General features: G+C 42.0%; 1 protein-coding gene across 1 annotated transcript in view; it reads right to left on the bottom strand.

Moving 5' to 3' along the window:
• SPTLC3 (serine palmitoyltransferase long chain base subunit 3) overlaps positions 1–27691 on the bottom strand; it is a 157243-nt gene that overhangs the window by 56729 nt on the left and 72823 nt on the right. Inside the window, exons 5-6 of the mRNA XM_043883774.1 lie at positions 17387–17511; positions 14512–14605 (exon numbers count right to left, since the gene is read on the bottom strand). Of these exons, the coding sequence (XP_043739709.1) occupies positions 14512–14605; positions 17387–17511 (219 nt within the window). The remainder of the gene's footprint in view (positions 1–14511; positions 14606–17386; positions 17512–27691) is intronic.

The raw sequence follows: 27691 nt of genomic DNA, 5'->3' as shown, positions 1-27691 counted from the left end.
GTTTTCATGCCATTTATCTACCAGTGGGGCTCAGACTTCAGAGAATATGAAGCATCGTCTGGGGCACTAGTTAACACTAGTCTCACCCCTAGAGATTCGGGACCAGTTGGCATGGGAGGGGATCCACAAGTCTGGTGTTTGGGGTCTTGAGACTCCTGGATCCATCACTCAAAGCCAGACCTCTTTTTTTTTTTTTCCAATGAAAATGCTCTACTTTTAACATTTTTAGTTAACGTTTTAACTGGAGTATAGTTGATTTACAATGCTGTTAGTTTCTGCTGTATGGCAAAGTGAAACAGCACACATGTATGTGTATTCACTCTCATCCAGACTCCATTCCTACACAGCAGACCTGTATTTTGAGCTACATTTCCCAACCACATTGCAGAGAGATGCGTGAGTATCTCAAACCCAGCATTTCCAAGATAGAGACTGTGGCAGGTGCCATTACTGGCCCTAATTCCTACCCTCCGCACATTCGAGTCCTTCGACATGTAACCTCACAGGATGTTTTCTGGCCTCTGACTTGGGTTTGGCCAATGACTTGCTTTGGCTCAGAGAATCCAGGGAAGAGAGAGCAGGTGAGTTCTGAGTATGGCCTTGAGAGACCTCCCATGTTTCTGCTTTTCCTCCTGTGCTCTGCCAGTAACAGGACAAGAACACCCCGAGGGCTAGCCCAGCTGGTCCCAGGAGGGGTCCAAGAGAGGCTGAGAGACAAGGGGGACAGTTAGCCCAGCCCACCTTCAGTCACGTGGGAAAAATCAGTGATATTTATTGGGTGCTACTGAGGGTTCGAGGCTGTCTGTTGCAGGAATAGCTAATGAACGCAGCCTCCAAAGGCCCTTCCTGACCTAGCTCCTGGCTATCTTCCTGATACTATTTCTCAGTATTCTTCAACACACAGCCTCTCATCTCTCTTACACACTTTCTCTTCTGGTCTGTCTGGAGAACTTCCACCCATCACGCAAGACTCCACTAGAGCTCTTTTGGCCAATACAGCAAACTAACTTTCTTCCTTGTGTCCTTAATGATTTTTTAATATGTATATTTTTGTCTATTCTGTTTAAAAAATTTTTTGTTTTTACTGAAGTATAGTTGGTTTACAATGTTGTATTCACTTCTCTATAGCAAAGCGACTCAGTTATACATACATGCATTCCTTTTTATAATCTTTTCCATTATGGTTTATCACAGGCTATTGAACATAGTCTCTTTGCTCTACAGTAGGACTTTGTTGCTTAAGATGATGTGGTAAATATACACCATGGAATACTGCTCAGCTGTAATAATGCCATTTGTAGCAACATGGATGGATGTAGAGATGAGCATATTGAGTGAAGTAAGTCAGACAGAGCAAGGCAAATGCCATATGACATCACTTATGTGTGGAATCTAAAAAGCAACAGAAATGAACTTACCCACAAAACAGACACAGACTCGTCTATTCTACTTTTAAGCACTCATCACATTGCTCATTATTTGAGTTCATGTCTATCCTCCAGGGAAGGCAGGGACCTTATCTTATTCATCCTTTTAGCCTAGTCCTAATGCTCAGTGTTAGAGCTAATTTGATAGGTAATAATTGAATCCCTTATCTTTTCACGGAAAGGATTGTAGACGAGGAAACAGGAAAGGGAATGACACTTTGGGATCCAAATATGAATTATAAGTAAGGATAGTTTCCTCATGCTTGCAGTAAATAACTGTCTTTTTAGCTTTTGTTTTAAAGACAGGCAGATATCTTCTGAGTCATGACCCAAGATGCAGTATGTTTTAATGACCCTGCATCATTGTCCACTAGAGGGCAGCCAAGGAAACAAAAAGCAGCTTTCTTTGAGAATTTCAGGGATAACAGCCCTTCACCTTTATTGACATTTTGCTTTCAGCTGGGCTCCTAAAGTGTTGAAGGAACCCTTGTGCTTGGAGAAACCAGCTCCCTTTCCTGTAATCCGCTGAAGGCCTGTTAGTCTTGGAAGAGAATAAAGAGATGATGATTCAGAGAATAAAGAGATGATGAGTCTAAACAGAACTGAATTTAAAGGGTTTTTCCTCCTGGGACTTGGAATTTACAAGTCTTTATACAGAAATAATACATGATGAGTGTATTCCAGTAATAAAAGAAAACCCAAGAGAACTAAATTATAAGTCATTTAAAAGTCAATTTTCTCCCACTAGTTAGTTGCCTAGGGAAGAGATGAGAGATTGCACAGGGGCAAACTTCTGGAGGAGAAGAGAATGACGATTGCTCTCTTAGTGGAGATATCACCACTGTAGATGAACATCAAAGTTTATCACACTCTATATTTTTAATGAAAAAAAATAAAAATTGATATTCTAAGCTTTTGAAAAATCTGCCTAGATTATCATACTCTTCTTGCAGTCAAAGAGGTCACATACATCTTAGAGGCTGAGTTTGGGAGTTTAAGTGAACACTGCTAAGGGAAAGAGAAGTTTCTATCCATTCGTCTAATATCAGACAGCCTGCAAATGCCATTGATGTGTTTGCTGTATTTTGCAGACGGCAGGGAGCTCATAGTATTTGTCATGAATGGACAGCTTTTTGGGGAGAGGTTTTTAGCAGAACTTGAGAAAAAAAACCCTGGTGTCCACCCACTGGGACCCTCGCGCAAAGGGAGAATCAGTCAGTCATGTTTCCCCCATGGGGGATAAACGCTTTACAGAATCATTGAGGCTAGACACAGAAAGGTATGCCTTCACTCACTGTAGGATTCTGGGCCCATGTTAACATCTGGTCATTTCTGATTCTCAAGTTCTTACTGTATAATTCTACAGCGTGGGTTACAGACCTGTAGGATTCAGGGGATTGTGGTTTATGGTCTGCAGGCCTTACGAGAGTCTACTGTTTCAGCAAATCATGTGCTAACATCTGCAAGGGATTTTCAAATAATAATACTTATTAAAGTACTTATACTCACATTATGTTAATCCCTATGACACCTCTGAGAAGTAGGTAGGAACAATTAGGTTTTGGCTTTTTTCAAATAAGCAAACTAAAGTCAGAAGTTTGTCAAACCAATAAAACCCCAAACAAACAAACAAACAAAAAAGACTCAGTCTAAACAAATCAGTTTCTGGTCAGAGTATAAAAAAGAATCTTGAGTTAGGGAAGTTAAAAGAATACATTTGACGCCATCCAGGTGCACCCACACAGCGCTATTGCAGCGTGTTGTTACAAAGTCATAATAACACACTCTGTACTTGCAATCATCACAAAGTTGAGTAACAACAATGCCTTAGACGTTATTCACCACAAATCTGGCTTATCAAGGCGGGTTCTTTTGGTCTGTGACAGGGTGAGAGAAGGGAGCTGGCGTGGTGGGTGATGCAATGTAGTCTGGGGGCTACGTTCTGGCTCAAAGCTGCCCTGGTTTGTCACCAGTTAAGGAATTACTGAATCCCAGGAACAGCCCATCTTTGTGCCCAAATCTCCGATCAGCCTTAGGTGGCAATGACTGTCTGCATCAGTTCCTGCACCTGTTTTTATTTTATTTTTATTTTTTTCCTGCACCTGTTTTTAAATTCAAAGCCTGGATAATATCAGCAAGCTTCTGGGATCTGTACAGACCCTGAGAAGAGAGCCCGAGTCAGAAATGATCACAAAGAAGCCGCAGTCATCTCAGAAGGGAGGTTCGGTGTAATTCAAAGAGCGTCTTCCTAGAGATTAGAACTGGGTCCCTGGCCTCTTTTTTACTCTCTTGTACAGTGCTGAAACGGTTTCTCCTGCCACGGCTGCCTCTTTCCTCGTCTCTCTCCTGCAACTGAGCTTTTGTTGAGACAAGAGGACTTTGTCCTCAGCCATCCCTCACTGCCCCGCCTGCTCGCCCATCCAGGGCCCGTGGTGGGGGCTGAGTGGCAGGCTGCGCTTCCCAGATGCTGCCCAGCGTGCTGGCAATTCACCTCCAACCCTCAAAGCTCCAGGAAACCTGCCCCCCAGCTGCATTTAGAGGTATACCTCCTCTGGGTCCCTGCTCTGTGGGATGCTTGCCCAAATCTTTTCAGGCCTACATACAAAAGATACTCAGCGGCTCAATTGCTGCTTCTTAAGTGAAAAGACGGTTGGATGATGAAGAAATGCTGCTTGTTCCTCTTTCTAATTCTTCCGCCCACCCATCCCTCACCCCCTCGCCCGGCCTCCCTGTGTGCCTTCAGAGACGCTCAGTGTCTTCCTTCAATATTGAGCCCAAATGCGAACTATTAAGCAACATATACTTAAAGCAACTGTGACTGATGATAAATTATTCTTACTTTTTTAAAAAAGACTTTTGTGTGTGTGTGTGTGGATCATTTTAAAAGTCTTTATCGGATTTGTTACAATATTGCTTCTGTTTTAAGTTTTGGTTAAGATCCTCAAGACATGTGGCTCTTAACTCCCCGAGCAGGGATGGAACCTGCGCCGCCTGCTTTGGAAGGTGACGTCTTAACCTCTGGACCTTCAGGGAAGTTCCCTAGTCTTACTTATAAGATGCTTTTGGGGGGACTGCTCCCTTGTGCAGCCTTTGGGGGAAAACATGATCATAACAGCCACTTTTGGCAAGCAAAGCAAATATTCTTCCCAAAGTCACATTTATAGAGTCTCTTCTGCCAGATCAGTGAGCGCATTTCTGATATCCTGGAGAAGTGGTGCCTTGGCAAAGCAGTTTGGATACATACTTTGGTTCAGGTCTTCCGGATGGATCTTTAAATATGCGGGCAGGTATCATGTGGCCTTTTGTTAGTCAAAGAAGCAAGGTGAGCTTCCTGGAAGAGGGCAAAGGGCAGCTGGGAGGAGAGGAGTTGGGTTGGGGTTTGAGGGTGTGTGGGGGCAGGGGTGGGGGTCATTGTAGAGATGTCTGGCCTTGGGGACATGAGGTGAAGAGCAGACAGGGTCTGCATAAAGGGACAGGGTGTCCCATGCACTCAGGTTCGGGCCTGATACAGCTTGGAGGTCTCAGATCCTCAGGCAAGGGCCTGTGGGAATAGACGGAGTACTGAGTGGGGTCCCTGGGTGAGTGGGGTCAGGGCAGGAAGGTGAGCCTTGACTCGGGGAGCACTGTGGGAGCTCGAGCCAGCACCTGGATGCTGTGTTTCAGGTCGCGGGGCAGCCAAGGGTGCCCAGTTAGTGCTGCCTGCCTGCCCTGACCCGGGAGAGTTGCACAAGAGATGGAAACTGCAGGGTATTGCTACATCACCCTTCCATCCCGGGGGAGGCATGGAGTGGAAAGGAGGTCTAAGTTCATTGTGTTTCAAAGAGGAACTCTGAACTCAAACCTCCTTGATTTAAATCTCAGCTCTGCCTCTTTCCAGCTCTGTCAATGAACAAGTCACCTCACCACCGTGTGCCTTTTTTTCTTCATCTGGAAAAAGGGGTAATTGGTAGGTGTCTTGTTGTGTAGCTGAGGTTGAAATGAGTGAGTGCATGTGAAAGTTTCATTCCAGCGAGGGTTCAATACTCTTACTGTTAAAAGGTATAGAGGCAATTGCTTTATTTATTAAAGTGAAAATCTAGTTCAAGAGCCTGGAGATCTAAAAGGCTGTGGTTTGTGAAGTAACCTAAGTGATGTTTATAGGTTTGACCTTCCACTCAAATGACACTCGTGAGCCCTCGGAAGAGGCAGGGCCCTGAGTGTTCCCACAAACACTGCATCCTTTGTTCCCCCTCCTCGTGGCCTGTAAATGCCTCTAGAAAGAATCCTGGTTCTTCCTCTGGACTTTTTCTCCCCCAAACCACTCCAACTTCTTGGCCTGCCCATTCCTCTGACCTCATGCAACTCTCCTAGTTGAAAAGACTGCTTCTCCTCTTCAGGACCAGCTCAAGAAGCCCTTTGTGACTCACTTGAGTATGGAGCTTACTCCTAGCCTCTCTGCTCCAAGTGTGGTCCAGCACCCAGAACAGCAGCATCACCTGGGAGCTTGTTGGAAGGGCAGATGCTCAGGCCCCTGCCCAGACCTGAGTCTGGACTCTGCATTTTAACAAGTCGCCACACAGTGCCTCCTTGTACATTAAAGTCCAGGAAACATTATCCTACAATCTACGTCCCATGCATTTACCAGTAAAGTGACCACTTCAGAAAAAGCAGAAACAAAACTCAGTTCTGACTTCCACAGACCTCTGAAAGAAGAGGTTGACCTTTCCAGAAAGTTGAAATTCACCCAAGATTTCAGGTCCTGGAATTCTCAGGGTGATGATATACTCGGCCCAGAGGATGCGTTCACCGAAGGCCTCCCCATGGTGCTTGGACCTATTTCCTCAACGCACCAACCTGTGGGCCCCTGGTTGGAGCTGATGCCTTAGCCAGTGCTGTGAAATGGCTGGAGAGTCTGTTTTGTGGCACTGATGAGTCACAAATGCAAACTAAGTGTTGGCTGTTTCCCTTGGGCTACCCGCAGTAGACTCTGCAGGGAGATATTCTTAGCATGTTGCCAGAGGCCAGACTTTAGCTTCTGGGTGAAAATTCAGGCTGCTAGCAGGATAAGGCATCACACTAGATTGATTTTCCATGAGAACCCATGTCTCTCTCTGGGTCTGGCGTGGGGTCTGGCAGTAGCTGGACTTAGCGAGAGTGGAAGAGTATCATCCAGAGATGTCCATGTACCTGGGGTCCTCTCACTGCAAACACAGGCTGTTCTTTGTCCAGGAGATTTCTTTCTGGCTGGAGGAGCGTACTCAGCCTGAGTCAGGACAGCCCTCAACCTACCAACGAGTGGGAAGTGGTGGGTAAACCCTGGGGTTCCCACTCCTCAGTGGGGTAATGCTGAGGTACTCACACTGGTGCCCAGAGCCTTCTCGCAGACTTGTCTCCAGTTGTCTGTTGTGGTAGACAGCACACTCTTTCCTGGCTGCCCCCTTCCCTGTCTTCACCCCCTGCTCATCTGCCTGCATCCTGGGATCACTTCCTAAGGAAAGGACTTGCCTTCACATCACGTCTCAGGTCTGGTCCTGGGGAAAACGAACCAAGACAGGAGCAACAGACTTGGGTTTGAATTTTGACTCTCACCGTATGTTGTGTGTGTCTTTGGGCAGGTCATTCGGTCACTTTGAGCCTAGTTCTCCCTTAATAAGTCAGAATAGTGAAGAGAAATATACTCTGGATTTTTGTTAAATTTGAATGGCCGATTATATAAAGGGCTTAATACAGTGCTTAGCAGCAGTGAATGTTGAATAAATGATTGTTGGGATCTCAACATGGTTGTCCCTTCGTATCCACAAAGGACTGCTTCCAGAAACCTCTGTGGACACAGAAATCTACAGATGCTTAAGTCAGTCATATAAAATGGCACAGTGGTTGCGTGTAATCTATGCACTGCTGCTCCTGCTGCTAAGTGGCTTCAGTCGTGTCTGACTCTGTGCGACCCCATAGATGGCAGCCCACCAGGCTCCCCCGTCCCTGGGATTCTCCAGGCAAGAACACTGGAGTGGGTTGCCATTTCCTTCTCCAATGCATGAAAGTGAAAAGTGAAAGGGAAGTCACGCAGTCATGTCCGACTCTCGCTACCTCATGGAATGCAGTCAGCAGGCTCCTCCGTCCATGGGATTCTCCAGGCAAGAGTACTGGAGTGGGGTGCCATTGCTTTCTCCGAATCTATGCACATCCTCCCTATAACTTAAATAATCTCTGGATTACTTATAATACCTCAGTTCAGTTCAGTTCAGTCGTTCAGTCTGACTCTTTGTGACCCCATGAACTGCAGCGTGCCAGGCCTCCCTGTCCATCACCAACTCCCAGAGTTTACTCAAACTCATGCCCATCGAGTCGGTGATGTCATCCAATCATCTTATCCTCTGTCGTCCCCTTCTCCTCCTGCCGTCAATCTTTCCCAGCATCAGGGTCTTTTCCAATGAGTCAACTCTTCGCATCAGGTGGCCAAAGTATTGGAGTTTCAGCTTCAACATCAGTCCCTCCAATGAACACCCAGGACTGATCTCCTTTAGGATGGACTGGTTGGATCTCCTTGCAGTCCAAGGGACTCTCAAGAGTCTTCTCCAACACCACAGTTCAAAAGCATCAATTCTTCAGCACTCAGCTTTCTTTATAATACAATGTAAATGCTGTACAAATAGTTGCCAGCATGTGATAAAGTTTTGCTTTTTAAAAAAATTTCATTTGTTTACTTATTTATTGTTTAACTACGCAAGGCCTTCTTTGCTGGGCATGGACCTTCTCAGTGGCAAGCAGGAGCCACTCTCTAGCTGCAGCTCAGGCGTCTCATCGTGCTGGCTTCTCTTGCGGAACATGGGCTTTGTTGCTCCTCCGCATGTTGGATCTTCCAGGACCAGGGATTGAACTGTGTCCCCTGCATTGGCAGGCGGATTTCTAACCACTGAACCCCCAGGGAGTCCAAGTTTTGCTTTTTGTGACTTTCTGGAAAATGGTTTCCTGAATAATTTCAGTCTGTGGTTGGTTGAATCTGATGACTGTGGAACAGGTAGAAATGGAGGGCTGACAGTAACTGTCCACATCTGCTATCTAGGAAGAGCTAATCCCTGGTGATAGATTCTGCTAAAAATAGACTTACGCGTTGTTTACTTTTCCTTAGAGAGTATTGCCTTCCTTTCAGAACTTTCCTTCTTTTAGTCTTTTTGGTTCCTCATGCTGATTTGGGGGATTAGAGAAAGGATGGGGGCTTCCCAGGCGGCGCTAGTAGTGAAAGAACATGCCTGTCGATGCAAGAGACAGAAGAAACACAGGTTCAGTCCCTGCGTCAGGAAGATCCCCTAGAGGAGTGCGTGGCAACCCACTCCAGGATTCTTGCCTAGAGAATCCCATGGACAGAGGAACCTGGCGGGCTACAGTCCATGGGGTCGCAGAGTTGGACTCCACCTGGGCGACTTAGCAGGCAGGCAGGGAAATGATGAGTAGCTCAAAGTTATTGGTCAAACCCAGTCACATAGGATTCAACATTTATTATGACAGTCTGAATAGTCTTAACTATTCAGGTATATTTTTTTCCCATACAGAATACAAAAATTCAAGGACAGGAATTCTGATGAATTCATAGTTACTCTAAATAATAAGCAAGAATCCTTTGGTATTAATCTACATAAAAATAGGACCTCTTCTCCTTCCAAGGTCAGGAAAGTATCCTTAAATATAAGCAGAGGACACAGATAGTGCGAAGTCCAAGAAAGTGGAAAGCGTGTGGTTGTATGACATCCCATCGTCCTGATGCTTATGAACGATCCAGCTTAGGTGGCCGTTCTTTTTCCCAATGAGTCAGACTTTATTTACGTGTTCAGTTCTTTCCTCTTTCCAATAAAGAATTGCACCAGTCAGGTTTTCTTGTTCAGCGATCATGTCACCCAGTTAACAAAAATACTGTTTCCCCACACAAACCACTATTGAGTTCTTTCTCATACTGCAGTAAACTCTTTGAGCCTAAATGTAGGATTTTACATTTGTCTCAGCTACATTTAATTTTATTTGTGTGACATTATTGATATTTTAAGATAGTTTCTTTCTTTTTTTTTTTTGCTCCTGAAGTGCTACATTTTCCTCTTTTCTTGAAGCCACCTTCAGTTTTGACAAATAAGCCTTCCATTTCTTCCTCAAAGCCTTGGAATGTGCCCATCAGACAGGGATCAGAGAGGAAGAACTTTTCTTTTTCTATTAAATAGTAGTTTTAGTGATATAGAATTCTATCATTTTTTGTTGACCAATCATGATACCATGATATTAAGTGAATAATAGTTACATAATCACAACAGTAAAGATGTTTATCAGTTTTCACAATCAGTAGCCAGACAAAAAATAAAAGATAATTACAATTGCAAGCCATAACAGAAATACGATTAACCTAGCAATATAAAATAATTACACACAATTTGGGGGGTTAGGTAGAGTGATGTGGTAAGTGGAAGTGCACGCATGCACGTGTTCTCAATCCACCCAGTCATTCCATGTCTTTTGCTTAGTACATTTAACCCATTTACAGTTCAGGTAATTATTGACGTGTATGATCCTACCACCACTTTCTTAATTGTTCTGGGTTTATTTTGTGTAGGTCCTTTCCTTCTCTTATGTTTCCTGCCTAGAGAAGTTCCTTTAGCATTTGTTCTAAAGCTGGTTTGGTGGTGCTGAATTCTCTCATCTTCTGCGTGTCTGGAAAGCTTTTGATTTCTCCTCCAGTCTGAATGAGATTGCTGTGTAGACTATTATTGGTTGCGGGTTCTTCTCTTTCACCACTTTAAATACATCATGAAGATGGCCATTCTTAAAATCCATCTCACAAGTTATTAGCTCCTATCTGGCCTGGTTGCACACCTCTTACACACACAGGAAGGCAACTTTGCATCTTCGGCAGATTCTCTGAAAAATCTCTACCTTATTCCAATCAGCACTTATACCTACTAAGGATTAAAGTATCATTGTTTACTGAGGCATTTAGGATTATCCCAGGATAAATTGAAGTTTTGCTTTTTGTAACTTTCTGGAAGTTTTTTTTCTCAAATATTTCCGGTCTGTGGATGGTTGAATCGGGTGGATGTGGAACGCACAGAAATGGAGGGCGGACAGTAATTGCCCACATTTGTGATCCAAGTGCTTATCCAGCAATAAAGACAGCCAGCAGCTACTGACACCTTACCTACTGTGGCTAAACTGAATTATTTTCCCCTCCCTATGCCATCTCATTTCTGGAACATCTCAAATGAGAAGTTGTTCTAAGGACACTGAAGCTAGCCCTGATCTCAAAGGTGGTTGTGTTCTGATGTAAATACAGCAGCAGGGAGAATTCTTTATGGGTAAAAGTTGGGTTGAGTACATTAGTGAGTGAGAACAAATGATTTATGTATCTGAAAGTCTATTAGTTTTCTACTGTAAGAAATTAGCACAAATCTATGGCTTTAACATAGCACAAATTTGCTATCTTACAGTTCCGGAGGTTAAAACCCTGAAATGGGTCTTCAGTTCAGTTCAGTTTAGTACTCAGTCATGTCCATCTCTTTGTGACCCCATGGACTGCAGCAAGCCAGGCCTCCCTGTCCATCACCAACTCCCAGAGTACTCAAACTCATGTCCATTGAGTCAGTGATGCCGTCCAACCATCTCATCCTCTGTTGTCCCCTTCTCCTCCCACCTTCAATCTTTCCCAGCATCAGGGTCTTGTCAAATGAGACAGGTCTTCGCATCAGGTGGTCAAAGTATTGGAGTTTCAGCTTCAGCGTCAGTCCTTCCAATAAATATTCAGGACTGATTTCCTTTAGGATGGACTGGTTTGATCTCCTTGCAGTCCAAAGGACTCTCAAGAGTCTTCTCCAACACCACAGTTCCAAAGCATCAATTCTACAGTGCTCAGCTTTCTTCACAGTCCAACTCTCACATCCATACATGACTACTAGAAAAAACCATAGCTTTGACTAGATGGACCTTAGCTGGCAAATTAATGTCTCTGCTTTTTAATATGCTGTCTAGGTGGGTCATAACTTTTCTTCAAGGAAAAGCATCTTTTAATTTCATGGCTGCAGTCACCATCTGCAGTGATTTTGGAGCTCCCAAAATAAAGTCTCTCACGGTTCTCACTGTTCCCCCATTTATTTGCCATGACTGGATGCCATGATCTTAGTTTTCTGAATGTTGAGTTTTAAGCCAACTTTTTCACTCTTCTCTTTCCCTTTCATCAGAAGGCTCTTTAGTTCTTCTTTGCTTTTTGCCATAAGGGTGGTGTCATCTGCGTATCTGAGGTTATTGATATTTCTCCCAGCAATCTTGATTCCAGCTTGTGTTTCATCCAGTCCAGCATTTCACATGATGTACTCTGCACATAAGTTAAATAAGCAGGGTGACAATATATAACTTTGACATACTCCTTTCCCAATTTGGAACCAGTCTGCTGTTACATGTCCAGTTCTAACTGTTGCTTCCTGGCCTGCATACAGATTTCTCAGGAGACAGGTCAGGTGTTCTGGTATTCTCATCTCTTTAAGGATTTTCCACAGTTTATTGTGATCCACACAGTCAAAGGCTTTGACATAGTCAATAAAGCAAAAGTAGATGTTTATCTGGAACTCTCTTGCTTTTTTGATGATCCAGTGGATGTTGGCAATTTGATCTCTGGTTCCTCTGCCTTTTCTAAATCCAGTTTGAACATCTGGAAATTCATGGTTCATGTACTGTTGAAGCCTGGCTTGGAGAATTTTGAGCATTACTTTACTAGCGTGTGAGATGAGTGCAATTGTGTAGTAGTTTGAAGATTCTTCAGCATTACCTTTCTTTGGGATTGGAATGAAAACTGACCTTTTCCAGTCCTGTGGCCACTACTGACTTTTCCAGGTTTGCTGGCATATTGAGTGCAGCACTGATCTTAGACAGGTATTAAGCAACCTGTTGTGGAGCCTGAATCAATTCATCTGTAAACTAGTACTGACCTCATGGGGCTATCCACAGGGTTAAATAAGAACATAAGGAAAGATCATCAACTCAGCATCTGGTGCAGTGTAAATTCTCAGTAAATGCTAGTTGCTTGTGTAAAATAACCACAGTGAGCATTTATTAAAAGATATAAATGAGAACTGTTATCTATTGTTTGGGGCCCAAAGAGAAAGCATGAAGAATAAATTACTGAATGTTTTAAGAGCTTTGTAAAATTGGAAGATAAATTGAAATTCTTCAATTGTAATTTTGCCAAAGGACTAAGAAATTACAATTTTGTTTGAAGATAATTTCAAACTTAACAAAATATTTGCAAGAATAAGAATATTACACAGAACCCCCAGGTACCTTTTACTAGATGCATCTAATAACACAGCAGGTACAAACAACTCAGTAGCTTCTATTACCAGGCATTGTGCTAAGCTTCTATTACCAGGCATTTTATATTCCTTTTCCAACATACTGTGAACCAGGCATCATAATAGAGATTAGTTTCATACCATGAATCAGGCATCATAATAGAGGTTATTTTTGGAATTACTAAATAACAATCTAAGAAGGTTAAGTAATTTGCCTAGGACCACATTATAGTAGGCTATAAAACAAGAACACAAATGCTTGGGTCAAAACCTATACTTAGGAAAAAAAAAAACCAAATCAATGGTTGTAAATTTATGTAAGCTGTATACTGGGCTTTCCTGGTAGCTTAGCTGGTAGAGAATCTGCCTGCAAGGCAAGAGACCCCAGTTCAATTACTCGGTCAGGCAGATCCCCTGGAGAAGGGACAGGCTACCCACTCCAGTAGTCTTGGGCTTCCCTGGTGGCTCAGATGGTAAAGAATTTGCCTGCCATGCTGGAGATCTGGGTTCAATCCCTGGGTTGGGAAGACCCCCTGGAGGAGGGCATGGCAACCCACTCCAGTATTCTTGCCTGGAGAATCCCATGGACAGGGGAGCCTGGCGGGCTACAGTCCAGGGGGTCACAAAGAGCAGGACACGACTGAACGACTAGGCACAGCACAGCACAGGCTGTGTACTGTGCTTGTGGTTGCTATGAACACGTCCCATCTGTCCTATCACCCTATCTACCGATCGTCTTCATCTTTGTAGAATCTTCAAGGGAGACTATCACATTTAGAATGGATAAACAAGGTCCTACTGTATAGCACGAGGATCTATATTCAATATCCTGTGATAAACCATAATGGAAAAGAACATTAAAAAAAAGTATAGATGTGTATATCTGAGCCATGTTGCTGTGTAGCAGATTGGCACAACATTGTAAATCAACAAGACTCAATAAAAAATTAAGTAAAACATGACACAACTGAACCTACCTATCAAACAGAGATAGACTCACAGAGGGTGGACCGGGGAGGGGAGAACTGGAATTTTAGTACATGCAAACTGTTACATACAGAATGGATAAACAACAAGGTCCTCCTGTATAGGACTGTACTCAACACCCTGAGATAAACCATATGCATGACTGCATGGATGCTCAGTCATGTGTGATTCTTTGCAACCCTATGGACTGCAGCCCACCAGGCCCCTCTGTCCTTGGGATTTTCCAACAAGACTACTGAAGTGGTTGCCAGTTCCTCCTCCAGGGGATCTTCCCAACCCAGGGATTGTACCCATGTCTCCTGTGTCTCCTGCATTGGCAGGAGTATTCTTTACCACTGAGCCATTTCTGAGTCACTTTGCCGTACAGCAGAAATTAACAATATAAATGATAAGTTTATATAACATTTTAAATCAATTATACTTTGATAAAAAAACTAAACCACAAACAAACAAACAAACAAACAAGTCCCCAAACTTTCCCAAGGGAGAGTTACAAAAAAGGAGGCAATTTTACACTTCTGATAATTGTATGCACTCTAAGAGCTCTGCCATAGCTTCAGCAAGACTATTAATGACAGTGACGCTAATATGTTTGGGTTACACTTAGCAATCTGGGTGTTTAATGCAGTTCAACCATTTGTTCCAGGTCACCGGAGGTTAACAAGCCAGTAGCGAATATAAACATAACTGTGTTTCATTAGCTAAGCTCCCAGTTTGAAGAGCAAGGACAGAGCCGCATCAATAATCTTTACTTTTGTAGGAGCAAGGGGTACCTCTTCGATAAAATCATTGATACTCACTGTTGTGTTTGAAGATCCTTATGGTCGCGCCTGAGAGTCGGGCCCCAAGCACTAGAGATGCATGGTTTAACTCATCGCTTAAAATGAGGCATCCCTGTATAGAAAGCAAGCACATGGATCACAGGCCAATAAATAAAATAAAGGGGAAGAAACACGTGGGGATAGGACCTCACTTCAAGACCTGTAACATGGATTCCCACAGCCCTCTTTAATTTTAAAAGGCCAAGAGTTTAAATGGGTTTAAGTGTTTGCATGGATAAAATCCTCAAGAGCAATTAACTGATAGAGATGGGGATCCTCTTAAGGAAGTAACATCTTTCTGAATTATTTTTATGCTACAGGATTGATGGTTGGCAGGAAAATGAATATACTTTTGTGTGGGGTGTGGGTTTGCTGGGATTTTCCAATTCCATGCTGGATTATTTGAAATGGTTTTGAAGCACTGTGACTAGAAGGCAGGGTTGTTCACTCATTTTTTTTTTTTCCTGCAAGACATTTCAAGCTCTTGTTTTATGATTCTCATTCCACATTATAGTAATATCCATGTAGACAGAAGCATCACTGCTTTACAGTTAAAAACTGCATCTGGAAAAGCATGGATGGCAATTCAGTCTGAGGTTGGGAGAGAAGGTCAGTCTAATTTACTGCTTATCAGTTAATGTTTATAAACTATTTTTCTTTATTAATTTAAATATTTCTAAATTATGAAATTGCCCAACCATATTCAAAATGCAGGGACATGAAAAAAAAAAAGCATTTTTTCCTTTGTGGCCATCCAGAGTCTTTGAGTTCTTCCTTATATTTTAGAAATTTCACACATGATACATTTTAAGTTTTCGAGGCCAAAGCGAGCAAAATTCTCACATCTCCATACTTCAGACATTGTGTGTGTGTTTGTAATTTTTTGGTGAACAAAGAGAGTTGTAAATCATGATATCTCACTCTCAAATTCTTTAGCATGTACCTACTAGGAAAAAGGACATTCTACACGATCACGATGCAGTGATCATAATTAAACATTACTACAATGCTGTCACCTAAAATGGGCTTCCCTGGTGGCTCAGATGGTAAAGAATCTGACTGCAATGCAGGAGACCAGGGTTTGATTACTGGGTTGGGAAGATCTGCTGGAGAAGGGAACGGCTACTCACTCCAGTATTCTTGCCTGGAGAATTCCATGGACAGAGGATCCTATGGGCTATAGTCCGTGGGGTCACAAGGAGTCATCACTTAATATATAGTTCAAAGTCAAACTTTGCCAACAGTCCTAAAAATGTCTTGATGCCTTTTGTCGAGGCTTCATTTCCTTCTTTTTTGTTTTTTCATTGCAGAATCCAATCACAGATTATATATTGCATTATATTAGTTGCCATGAGTCAGATTTTTAAAAACAGAAATTTGAGTATGGCACTTGCTTACTGAAAACGAAGCAACCAACTCTCCATTTTTCTCCAGAATTTCCAACACTCTAGCATCATTTATGCTGCAAAGTTCTTTACAATTTGGTTCCTGTCTTCATTCTGATTTCTTCTTCATCCACCCTCTTCTGTTCTAATTCTTTCAAACTTCAGTGCTTTACACATGATACTTCCATTTCCTTCTCTTAAGGAAATAACTTACTTATCTAAACAGATAAGTACCAGATTCTGTTCTCCTGTCACCTTCTTTGCATAGGCATTCCAGGCTTTCTTGAAAGAATTATTTTGTCCCTCCCCATTTATGGGCACACTTTTTCTGTAAAATTTATCCTAAGGTGGCACTAGTGGTAAATAACCCACCTGCCAATGCAGGAGACATAAGAGATGCGGGTTTGATCCCTGGATTGGGAAGATCCCTTGTAGGAGGGCATGGCAACCCACTCCAGTATTCTTGCTTGGAGAATTCCGTGGACAGAGGAGCCTGGTGGGCTATGGTTCATACAATCGCATAGAGTTGGACACTATACCCCATTAGACTGTAAACTACATGAATTTACAGGACAAAGGTCTTGTATACCTTTGTATGCCCTACATCTTGCCTCAATAGAGGACACAGCAGATTCTCAATAAGTGACTTACTGAGTGAATAAAAAAGCGAATTACACAAGCAAAATGTTTTGTCAGAATAAATGCCTAACAATCATTTGCTACATTGAACATGGTGACTCAGGAGTTTAGAAATTTACTTGATCTTGCTAAACTGTCACTGAAGAGGAATTTTGACTCACATCTAGGGCTGAGATCCTATACCTGAAGTATCATGATGAAGACACTTGCTGGGCTCAGCTGGGGCTGACGCAGGCTGGGACCTGGACCTGGGACCCTCAGCTGCAGAGCTTGCACCTAGACAAACCTCTCTGTGTTCTCGAGCAACAAAGTACAAAGAAACTATTTTTGTGGGACTAAAAATAGCTGCATGCGTACACTGCAAATTATGGACAACAAAATGCAAGCCAAACTGCCACTTCTGAAGAGTCAGGAGAAAAATCAGGGTGTTGGGAGCAAAACCAGGGTACTGCACATGCCCCCTGCACACATCACCAAAGGGGTGGGCAAACCACCTAAGCCATCCCTTCGGCCTGACCTCTGGACCCACCTCTATCCTCACCCCATGTAAGAAACCAGATTGTCCCCTTTCAGGGAGTGGGAAAGTAAGGGAAACTCTTACTTATATTTGCTCCTGGGGCACCAACAAAGCCTTGCCTTGATCTCTTGTCTGGTCTCATCAATTTCTATTGACTAGGAAAGGACCCTGGTTGGTAATAGCACATATATTCAAAAAGTTGAATATCCAATCCTAAGGAAACAAACTTCTCAGCTATACCTCTAACAGGGGATCTACTTAGATTGTCTCAGGAACAACACAGCAGAAGACAACTATGTTAACAGAAACTCACCTTTCCAACGAGTGCAGGGATATTCATTGAGTTTGTCGCAAATCCCATCCCGAATACCATAGCATCTTCCACATTCAGGAACTTAGCCACGAGATCCTCCAGCTCTTTATGCTTATCCAAGGTTCCTGCACATGAAATGATAGGGTGGATGAGTCTCCTGTTCTCAATAAGTTGAAGATTGAAAACTCAAGTTCCAATGCTTACCCATCATCAAAAGACACATATAAGAGTGCTCATGGCCAGTCTGTTGGCCACAGACTCGTTATAGAAGCAAGTCAAGTACTCCTCCACTGTAGAAGGGATCATTACACTGTGGGGGTGTTTATATAGCAGAATTCAGCACAGCGATGAGGAAAAAGCAAACTAATGTCCCACGCAACAACATGGAAAACGTCACAAATATGTGGTTGAGTGAAAAAAGTCAGATATGTACACATGCATATTGTATGAATCCATTTATAGTTTACAAACAGACAAGAACAACCGATAGTGCCAGTGTTAGGAGTCAGGTATTTGCTGTTGTTGTTTAGTTGCCAAGTCATGTCTGGCTCCATGGACCACAGCTCATCTGTCCATGGGATTTCCCAGGCAAGAATGCTAGAGTAGGTTACCATTTCCTCTTCCAGGGGATCCTCCCAACCCAGGGATGAAACCCCGCATCTGTACTGGCAGGTGGATTCTTTACTGCTGAGCCAACAAAGAAGTTCTAAAAGTCAGAAAAGTGGTTCCTTTTGTTGGAAGCATGCAAACAGCTTTGAGATGCTCTGGATGTTTTGTTTCTAGATCTTGGTGCTGGTTACGTGGGGATGTTTGTTTGTGACAATCCACTGAACTTTATACTTATGAGTGGTGCAATTTTCTACATATACATGTTTTATAATGTAATAAAATGTATAAAAATGCCACAATTCTTCTTTCCTCCCACCCTACACCCTACGAATAATTAAATTCTAACTACCTCAGAGATTCCCCTCTCCTAAATGCAGAGTTCATGACTTTCATACATGCAATCAAGCTATAATTTATTGAACCTTTGGAATGTGCTAGATTTTCAAAGCCCACTATTTAAGTTCTCTCATTTAATTTTAAGGGCCCAATAATGCAGGTATTATTACTTTACAGATAAGAAAACTGAAGTGGGAAGTGGTAACACATAAAAATCAACAGACAGTCAAGTCTAACTCCAAAGTTCACATTTTTACGACCCTACCACCTTAAAAAGCTTACTCTCTTCTTCTTTTTTATTATTATTTCTTTTTTACTATTTTCCCCCTGCTCTCTACAGTAGGTTCTCATTAGTTATATATTTTATACATAGTAGTGAATATATGTCAATGCGAATCTCTCAAATTATTGCTCCCTCCCTTCCCCTCTTGGTGTCCACACTTTTGTTCTCTTTGTCTATGTCTCTATTTTTGCTTTGCAAATAGGTTCACCTGTACTATTTTTTTCTAGATTCCATATATATACATACAGATGGCTAAGAGGCACATGAAAAGATGCTCAACATCACTATTAGAGAAATGCAAATCAAAACTACAATAAGGGCTTCCCTCGTTGTAGCTCAGTGGTGACGCAGTGGTGAAGAACACCACTGCCAACGAAGGAGACACGGTTTTCATCCCTGATCTGGGAAGATCCCACATGCTGCAGAGCAACTGAACCTATGCGCCGCAACTATTGGACCTGTTCTCTAGAGCCCAGGAGGCAAGACTACCGAGCCCATGTGCTTCAGCTACTGAGCCCAAGCACCCTAGAGCCTGTGTTCTGCAACGAGAAACCACCGCAATGAAAAGGCCATGCACGGCGGCCAGAGAGCGGCCTGCGCAGCAACAGAGACCCCGCGCAGCCAGAAATCAACGTCAGCCCGATTAGATAGGAAGACGGCGCTCACGTGCCGCCTCACACCCCAGAACGTGCGCTGTGTGCGCTGCGTCGCTTCAGTCCTGTCTGACTCTCTGTGACCCCATGGGCTGTAGCCCACCAGGCTCCTCTGTCCACGGGATTCTCCGGGAAAGGATACTGGAGTGGGTTGCCACACTCTTCAGGGGATCGTCCCGAACCCAGGATGAACCCACATCTCTTCTGTCTTGGGCATTGGCAGGTGAGTTCTTCACCACTAGTACCACATGGGAAGCCCCACACCCCAGAATGGCCTTTATAAAAAAATCTACAAACAATAAATGCTGGGGAGGGTGTGGAGAGAAGGGAACCCTCCTACACTGTTGGTGGGAATATACACTGATACAGCCATTATGGAGAACAGGATGGAGATTCTAACATCCCCTCTCCCCAAAGGATGTGTAATCCCTCAGGCCTCACGGAGAGTGTCAATGCTCCGTAGTCTTATGCTTGCCATCACTCTAAGTTCTAGATCTATACTGTCCAGTATTGTAGCCATCAACTACACATGGTTAGTGCGATGGAAGAGCTGAGTTTTGCATTTTACTTAATTTTAGTTAATTTAAATGTTAAAACTGAAGCTCTGTAAAATATTCTCTACTAAACACAATTTTACTGTTTTAGTCAGATTATTTGACATTTATTTCACTTTAACCAACGAAAATTTAGTGTCTGAATTGACATGTGCTGGAAGGGTAAAAGAATCTGCCCGCTAATGCAGAAGACACAAGAGACACGGGTTCGATCCCTGGGCTGGGAAGATCCCCTGGAGAAGGAAATGGCAGCCCACTCCAGTATTCTTCTCTGGAGGATCCTCGTGGACAGAGGAGCCTGGCAGCTACAGTCTATGGGGTCGCAAGAGTCAGACACGACTGAAAGAACTGATCACGCATGGAAGAGTATGATATCCACTATTTTTTAAAGATAGTACAAAGACAATAAAAATAATATAGTATGGTTTAGTACTATTTTACTTATTGATTACATTTTCAAATGGTAATATTTGGGATATATTGAGTCAAATAAGATGTATTATGAAATTAAGTTTACCTGATTTTTTTAAACTTTTGAAGTAGCTACTAAAAAAGTTTAAATTACACTTCTTGCATTTTATTTTTGTTTCTCTAAGTGATACACTTAACAGAATAAAAAAATGTACAAACTGAGAAATGCTGTAATTTGCATTCACAGAACAGAGGAGCAGATTTAACTCAGATTTAAGTTAGAGGAATATTGTTAGCATATTTAGGACTGTTATAAACTTGCTTCTATTAACACATTTGACTATACAGAGTGTGATATAAGAATTTTATCTAAATTGGTAAATCAGCCTGCTTATTGAACTAAACTGATGAAGGGTTAAACTTCAGAAAGCATTGCATGGTGAGCTGAAAATTTTATTTTGAATTTAACATAAAAAAGAATATCTGATGACCCATCTTTGCTCTCTTCCTGAGAGGTCACAACAGCTAGCTGGTAGCCTTTTTCTCAAATCTGAGTTCATTTATCCTCCAAATTGTCTGAAAACATTGATTAGACAAGAAACATTCTAGCAAAGGCAATTTCACTCATGATTTGAAGGTGGTGAATAGTTAGAAATTTAAATTGTAATTGAAAACTTTATTATTCAAGATATAATACAGTGTGAAAAAAAGAAACTGAAATTTAAAGATAAAATGTGGGTACATTTGTCAGACTTGTTTTTACCTAGCAGAGACTGCATCCTAAAGGGAACAACTCCAAGAATGGGTGGTGAGATGACCACCAGCTTGGCCATGAGGGGAACTGGTTTTGATGCCAGCTCTTCCACTAAATGGCTGGATGGCCTCTGGCAATCTCTCCTGGCTGGAGAGATTGGGAGAAGTGTTGTTTTAGGCATCCTTGACCTTGGGAGTGCCCTTTCCTCCACCTACCATGAGTTTCTGCAGCTCTGAGTCATTCTTTGAGGTCCACCTAACATAACATCTTTTCTCGGATGCCATCTCAGCTTCCCTAGGCAAACTTGGTCATTTTCTCTCCTGAGATTGCATAAACCTCATCACAGAATAATTATAGCACTTAGTAAGTTTCACTGGGGTTGTTCATGGGGCCATGTTATTACAGGAAGAGCCCTCAGCATGCAGATACTGGGTGTGGGACGTTTGTCTTGGCAACCATGGTGCCTATGGCAGTATTGACAGGTGCTTGCTGAGTTGCATGCTGCCTTTTGATGGAAAAGGAAGCCAAGACTGAAGCTAGAGGAGGGGATAGCACAGGAAAATTGTCAAGAAGCCTTGCGATGCCAGGGCCACCGGGCCACTGGGCAGGAAGCATCAGCCTGGGAACACTGACACGTGAGGAAGGCCTCCAGTGAGGATGGAGCGTTGCCTCCAGTGAGGATGGCGGGTTCCCAAACTTTGTCAGCTGGGTAACCTTCTCCATGAGCCTTTCCTGCCCAGAGGTCAGGGGACAACAGTGTCCTGGCCCCATCACCTGGAAGTGCATGAGTAGATTTTCATGGTAAATCTCTGTGCTGTCTTCCTCCACTTACGTCTTCCCCAAATCTGATGTTTTAGGGGCTTGTCTATAATAGTTGCATCATGAAAAGTGCTTAAGATAATATGGGAAGTGGGTGTGCCTACAAACAGCCTGAGAAATTGCCCTCTACCAGGTCTCTTTCATTAGCTTGACTCAAAGAGAAGAAGAAGGGAGGAGATGCAGGTGACCATATGAGTTGGGTGGTTAGTAAATTCTCATATATATCAGTTTCTGTGACTGGATGCCTCATAGGTGGGTTATAAGCTATTAGTGGTTTTGCATCTAGGGTTTTACCTTCTTCAATTTGTAGAATAGTTCCCACTCCCAACTCCCATGATCATGGAGTTTCTCTGATTAGTGTCCATTGCTCAAGTTTCATCAACAGATTTGAGAGATTTCCAGGATGGCTAGACATTCTACTCTAGGAAGCCAAGACTTTCAAAGTTAGACGAGGCTGGTCTGGGATGGAGTGGGGATTTTAAGAAGAAAGAAATAATATGTCTCCTTCACATTAATGGACTGCTGCTTTCCTGCTCCTGTTCTTCAGATTCAAGGAATGAAAATGTAGGGTTTAACACAATGTTGTAAATCAATTATACTTCAATAAAAATATTAAAACTGAAAAAAGGAAATAAAAATGTAGGAGGACCTTGGGGAAACAAAATGGGCACTAGAAACTTAACTAGCTTATTTCTACCAGTGTTCAAGCCATGCCCTGGTTGAATGCAGATGCCTGAGTCCTCTCAAGTGGCAGTTACTGATTTGAGCGCATTAGGAATTCTAGAATTATAGTCAACCTTTTGTTGCTGATATGTAAATATGGGCGTTTTTTAAATCCCAAGAAAGTAGAGCTATAATCCTAACTGATACTGTGTGTGTGCATATCCAATCATGTCCGACTGTTTGTGACCCCATGGACTGTAGCCAATCAGGCTCCTCCATCCATGGGATTCCCAGGCAAGAATACTGTGTGGGTGGCCATTGCCTTCTCCAGGGGCTCTTCCTGATCCAGGGATCAAACCCAAGTCTCCTGCATTGGCAGGCAGATTCTGAAGGTACAAATAAAGCCGCAATAATCTTTATTTCTCTCTCCCTCTGTGATGACTTTTATCTTTTCTTTAGTCTCTGAAAGTCAATAACAACCACACCTAGGCTGGTAAGAATGGATATCCAAATTGGGACATTGTGCCTATATTGACACTTGCTCTTATCCTGATGGTTTATTTATCCAGTGGCTACTGGAAATCTACTTTGTGATAAAAGAATAAATACAAGCTGGGTATATCCTTTTGGCAGCTCTCTCTGCAGTGCTTTTGCATGCCAAGCACAGGCTATGCCACCATCAGTCATACCAATAAAAATCAGATTCAAGGAAAAGTAGCAAAACTCCACATTTCAGTTGATTTTCTAATGATATTGGCCATGATACTGACACTGGTTAATAGTAAAGAGCATGGGTGTTATTAACAAGCCCGTTTCACAACCACCAACTTTGCCTATGCAGCACATGTGAAGACTATTTTCCAAACTGTGATGGTAGTCACTTGTCAGCCAGAATATCCTGTCTGTCAATTGTTCCTTAGACGTGAGCAAGAAGTAGGTGGTCATTTATGGTGGCAACATGCCAGCTTTCTCATCTGGCCTCTCCTACTGTGCCAGGGCTCCCAGCCCACTTCTGAGCCACCGTGCGTGAACTGGTGATTCCTGCATTAGAAGGAGCATCAACCCTTCCACCTAAAGGATCCCAGCTCTCAGCTCTCCTCCACAAAGTTCCTAGAATACCTGCTCTCTGCTTATTCCACTTGTGTCCAGTCTAGGAGGGATTGTGGGGCTACAGAGCCTCCCGAGTACCTTTGTTTTCCTGTGAAACAGAGGAAAGCCTAGAAGCCAGACGTGGTGTCTGAAATGGGTCTAGAGCACTCTGCCACTCTGAATATTGGCCACTGTTGTTGGGTCAAGAGAACTCTCATGCTGATGAAGTCCAGTAAAATAGCAGAAACACTTTTTATCTGCCCACCTTCCCAGGCCTTAATTTTGAGAAAACTCCTTAAGACCCCTTGGAAAGTTAAAACATTAAAAGATAATTAGAATCCCATGCAAACAAAAACTTTAAGTGAGGCATGGATACATAACTATGATGAGCTTTTCTGTCACAAATAATCTCAATAAGAAGAGAATTTTTAAGTGGATCAGATGACCTGTACATAACCTCTGACCACATGCACAATAGTTATGTTTCACACTTTTTCTTTTAAACATTTTATTTTGATGTAAATTTAGACATACTGAAAAGCTGTAAAAACATTACCAAGAATCCCTAAATACTTTTCACTCAGAGTCCCTAAATGTTATCATTTTAGTATGCTTCTTTAAACATTATTCTCTCTCTTTTTATATATCATATATGTAATTATATATAATTATATGTATATATATATAATTATATGTAATTTTTTCTGAACTACTTCATACATTACAATCATGATGCCTTTTCTACCCTTAAATATTTCACTATTTCCTAAAAACAGGAAATTTGCTTATATAATCCCAGTACTATTATTATTAATACACTATTATCTACCGTACAGAGAAAATTCACATTTGATTCTCTGACTTAAAAACACACTTCTAAAAACAAAGGTAGAAAAAAGAAGGGGAATCAACTTCTAATGAGGGTACACTTATGTACTGTGGTGATTTAATTTAATCATTACACCTTCGCACACTCTATAAAATAGGCACCCTGGTCCTTATCTTATCAATGAGGAAATAGACACAGAAATGATGCCACTTACCCAAAGGAGATGGAGCTAATAAGTGCAGGCTACCTGCTTAGCAATGTAACAACCTGCCCTACTGAAACATTTCAAGATTTAAATTAATTAATTGTCATACAGCTTTTTGAAGTTGTGAACTTGTTTTACAGATAAGGACACCAAAGCCAGAGTTTAGTTCACTTGCCCAAGGGCATGTGGTTAGTAAGTCTCGAGCCAAAGTTCAGATTCAGTGTGCATGACTCTGGAGAGATGATGCTTTCCCTTCTTCAGAAGACTCTTTCAGTTTTACCCAAATCTGTCTTTCCTGAACTACAATTCTTAAGATCCCAAATAAAGCTCTTTGTTCTTGGCAGCTTTGAGACTGATTATTTTTTGACATTATCAGTGGTTAAATGATATACACAAGTACCAATGTCAATGAAAGTTAACCTATATCCTTAGTATACTTGAATATAATAGGATTGTTAGTCTAAATGAAGTAAAGGAGACTATAGCTTGATATACACTGATGTGCACCGAATTCAGAAATCTGGACAATTGCTATTAAATCTAGGGGATTCATCTTCCCAAGTACTGTGATGCCAAGTACTTATCTATATCGTCAAACTTCTTAATAAAAAAAAAAAAATCTTTTGGCCATGCCACATGGCACGTGGGACCTCAGTTCTCTGACCAGGGATGGAAGCATGGAATCTTAGCCACTAGATTGCTAGCAAAGTCCCAGCACACTTTTTGTAGAGAGGCAGAGACAAAATATTCTGGCTTCATGGACTGTGTGGTGTCTGTGGCAACTAGTCACCTCTGTCACTGTAAAGTGAAAGTGGCCACAGTTAATACACAAACTTTACGGCTGTGAAAAGTGAAATTCAATACATTTTATGTCACAAAATATTCTTAATTTTGCAGTCACTTAAAACTGTAAAAATGACTTTGTAACTTGCATGGGGTATAAAAACAGGGGCAACTGGTTTGGTTTGGGAACCCCTGAAAATAGTTGGTCTCTGGTTTTAGCTTTGAACAGTATGGGGCAGTGCAAAGCATTCTTGGGTGGAACTCAGGAGAATTATTCTTTTGCGGTGTTTGTTTATATTTATTTATTGGCTGCTCTGGGTCTTAGTTGTGGCACATGGATGTTCGGTCTTCGTTGCGGTGTGTGGAAGCTACTTCCCCGACCAGGGATCAAACTGCATTGGGAGCTCAGAGTCTTAGCCACTGGACCACCAGGGGGTCCCAGGACTTCAGAGAATTGGTGTCTAATCTTCTCAACATACTGACTGCATGAACGTTGATTGGCAAGTCATTAAAAATATCTCTAGGCTTCATGTATCTTACGGCATTTTTGTAGGTGAAGGGAAGTGGTACACGACCTATATATTCTGAAATTCTGTGACTTTGAATTTTGTTTGATTATCCAGGTATTACTTTGCTGGCAAGTATTATACTTTTGTAAAATTATTGGCATTCCTTGTTAAATTGTTATGTTTGCTTGGCTTTGTTGAACCTACAGGGCCAAATTCTTCACTTGCAAAAACATCTCTGCTAGTTGAAATTTGGCTGTGCAGTAATTTCTATCACTTTCAAGAGAAGGGTGATTACCTTGTTAGAATTATAACAAGTATCAGGAAATTGCCAAAAAGTTTTCAGAAACCAAGATATATTTTCATTTTCCTCCTCCCAAACTATTGCATTGAGAAACCACCTTCCTTTACAAATATTCTTAGTCGAAACTAAAGAGTCTTGAGAGAAATGCAATGAAATCTCCTTGATCAGAATTTACAATGATTTAGTCTAAAAGGAACTGGTACTGTCTATGAATAAAGGTTTTTTTGTGCAAATTAAGAATGTAAACTGCAAATTCAGCCTGGCCCCTCCTTCAATATTTAGGTCAGCAATAATGCACCTTTCTTCAATCTAACTATAAATGTTTGAGAAAGAAACCTTAGCAATTTGAATTAAATAATAGCAGAGAAAGTTGTCAGGTAGATAAAGAGGGAGACACAATCTTTAATGACTAAGGACAATGTTCTCAAACTGAGAAATAGAAAATCCAGCAAACTTGTACATAACTAATGTTAAACTCACATCTGAAACCTGATAATGGAACAGAATACCCTATTATATCCAGTTGCATTGATTTGTAAGTTAATGTGCTCTTTCTGATGTTTTTAAGATGAAAATATTTCAAACCTACTTCTTGAAATTTATTTGATTTGAATGAGTGTTCTCAACGAGGTTGTCATACTATTCAGGTTTTCCTGATGTTTTGAATTGAGCACAAGTTTTTCCTTCTTGGGGGGAAAAAGATCTCCGTGAAGAGATGAGCTTTCGTGGGCACAGAATTAATCTTGTGACATCCCATGAGTTAGTTTTCTTCGGAGTGAACTTCTGAACATCTGAACCCTTACGAGGTGAAACTATGGCAGCACAGAGGGCTTACAGAGCATGTGGATTCAGATAATATGCTATTACTACACATCCACTTTTTGAAATTTTTAAAATTAAAAAAAATTTTTTAATTAAAAAAATTTTACATTTCTGTTAGAGTACAGTTGCTTTACAATGTTGTGTTAGCTTCTGTGGTGCAGCGAAGTGAATCAGCTCTGTGCACACACACATATTCTCCCTCTGGAACCTTCCGTCTGCCCCCGCCTCTCCACCCCTCTAGGTCGTCACAGCGTGGAGCTCCCTGCGCCAGACAGTAGCTTCCCACCAGCTGTCTATTTCACACACAGTAGTCTATATATGCCAATACTCTCTCCCAATTTGCCCCACTCTGCCTTTCCGCATCTGTGTCCACATGTCTGTTTTTGACATCTCTATTCCTGCCCTGTAAATAGGTTCATCTGTACCATTTTCCAGATTCCACATATACGCATTCATATATGATATTTATTTTTCTCTTTTCAACTTACTTCACTCGGTATGACAGAATCTAGGTCCATCCACATCACTACACATGATCCAGTTTTGTTCCTTTTCATGGCTGAATAATATTCCATCACATTCACGTGCTACATCTTTTTATCTATTCATATGTTGTTGGACATTTAGGTTGCTTCCATGCTCTGGCTATTGTAAACACTGCTGCTGTGAATACTGAGGTACATGA

The sequence above is a fragment of the Cervus elaphus genome, chromosome 23 (genome assembly GCF_910594005.1).
Source record: "Cervus elaphus chromosome 23, mCerEla1.1, whole genome shotgun sequence".
NCBI classification, from domain to species: domain Eukaryota; kingdom Metazoa; phylum Chordata; class Mammalia; order Artiodactyla; family Cervidae; genus Cervus; species Cervus elaphus.
Note: the sequence above shows the minus strand (reverse complement) of the source record. Positions and strands in the feature narration are given on the sequence as shown.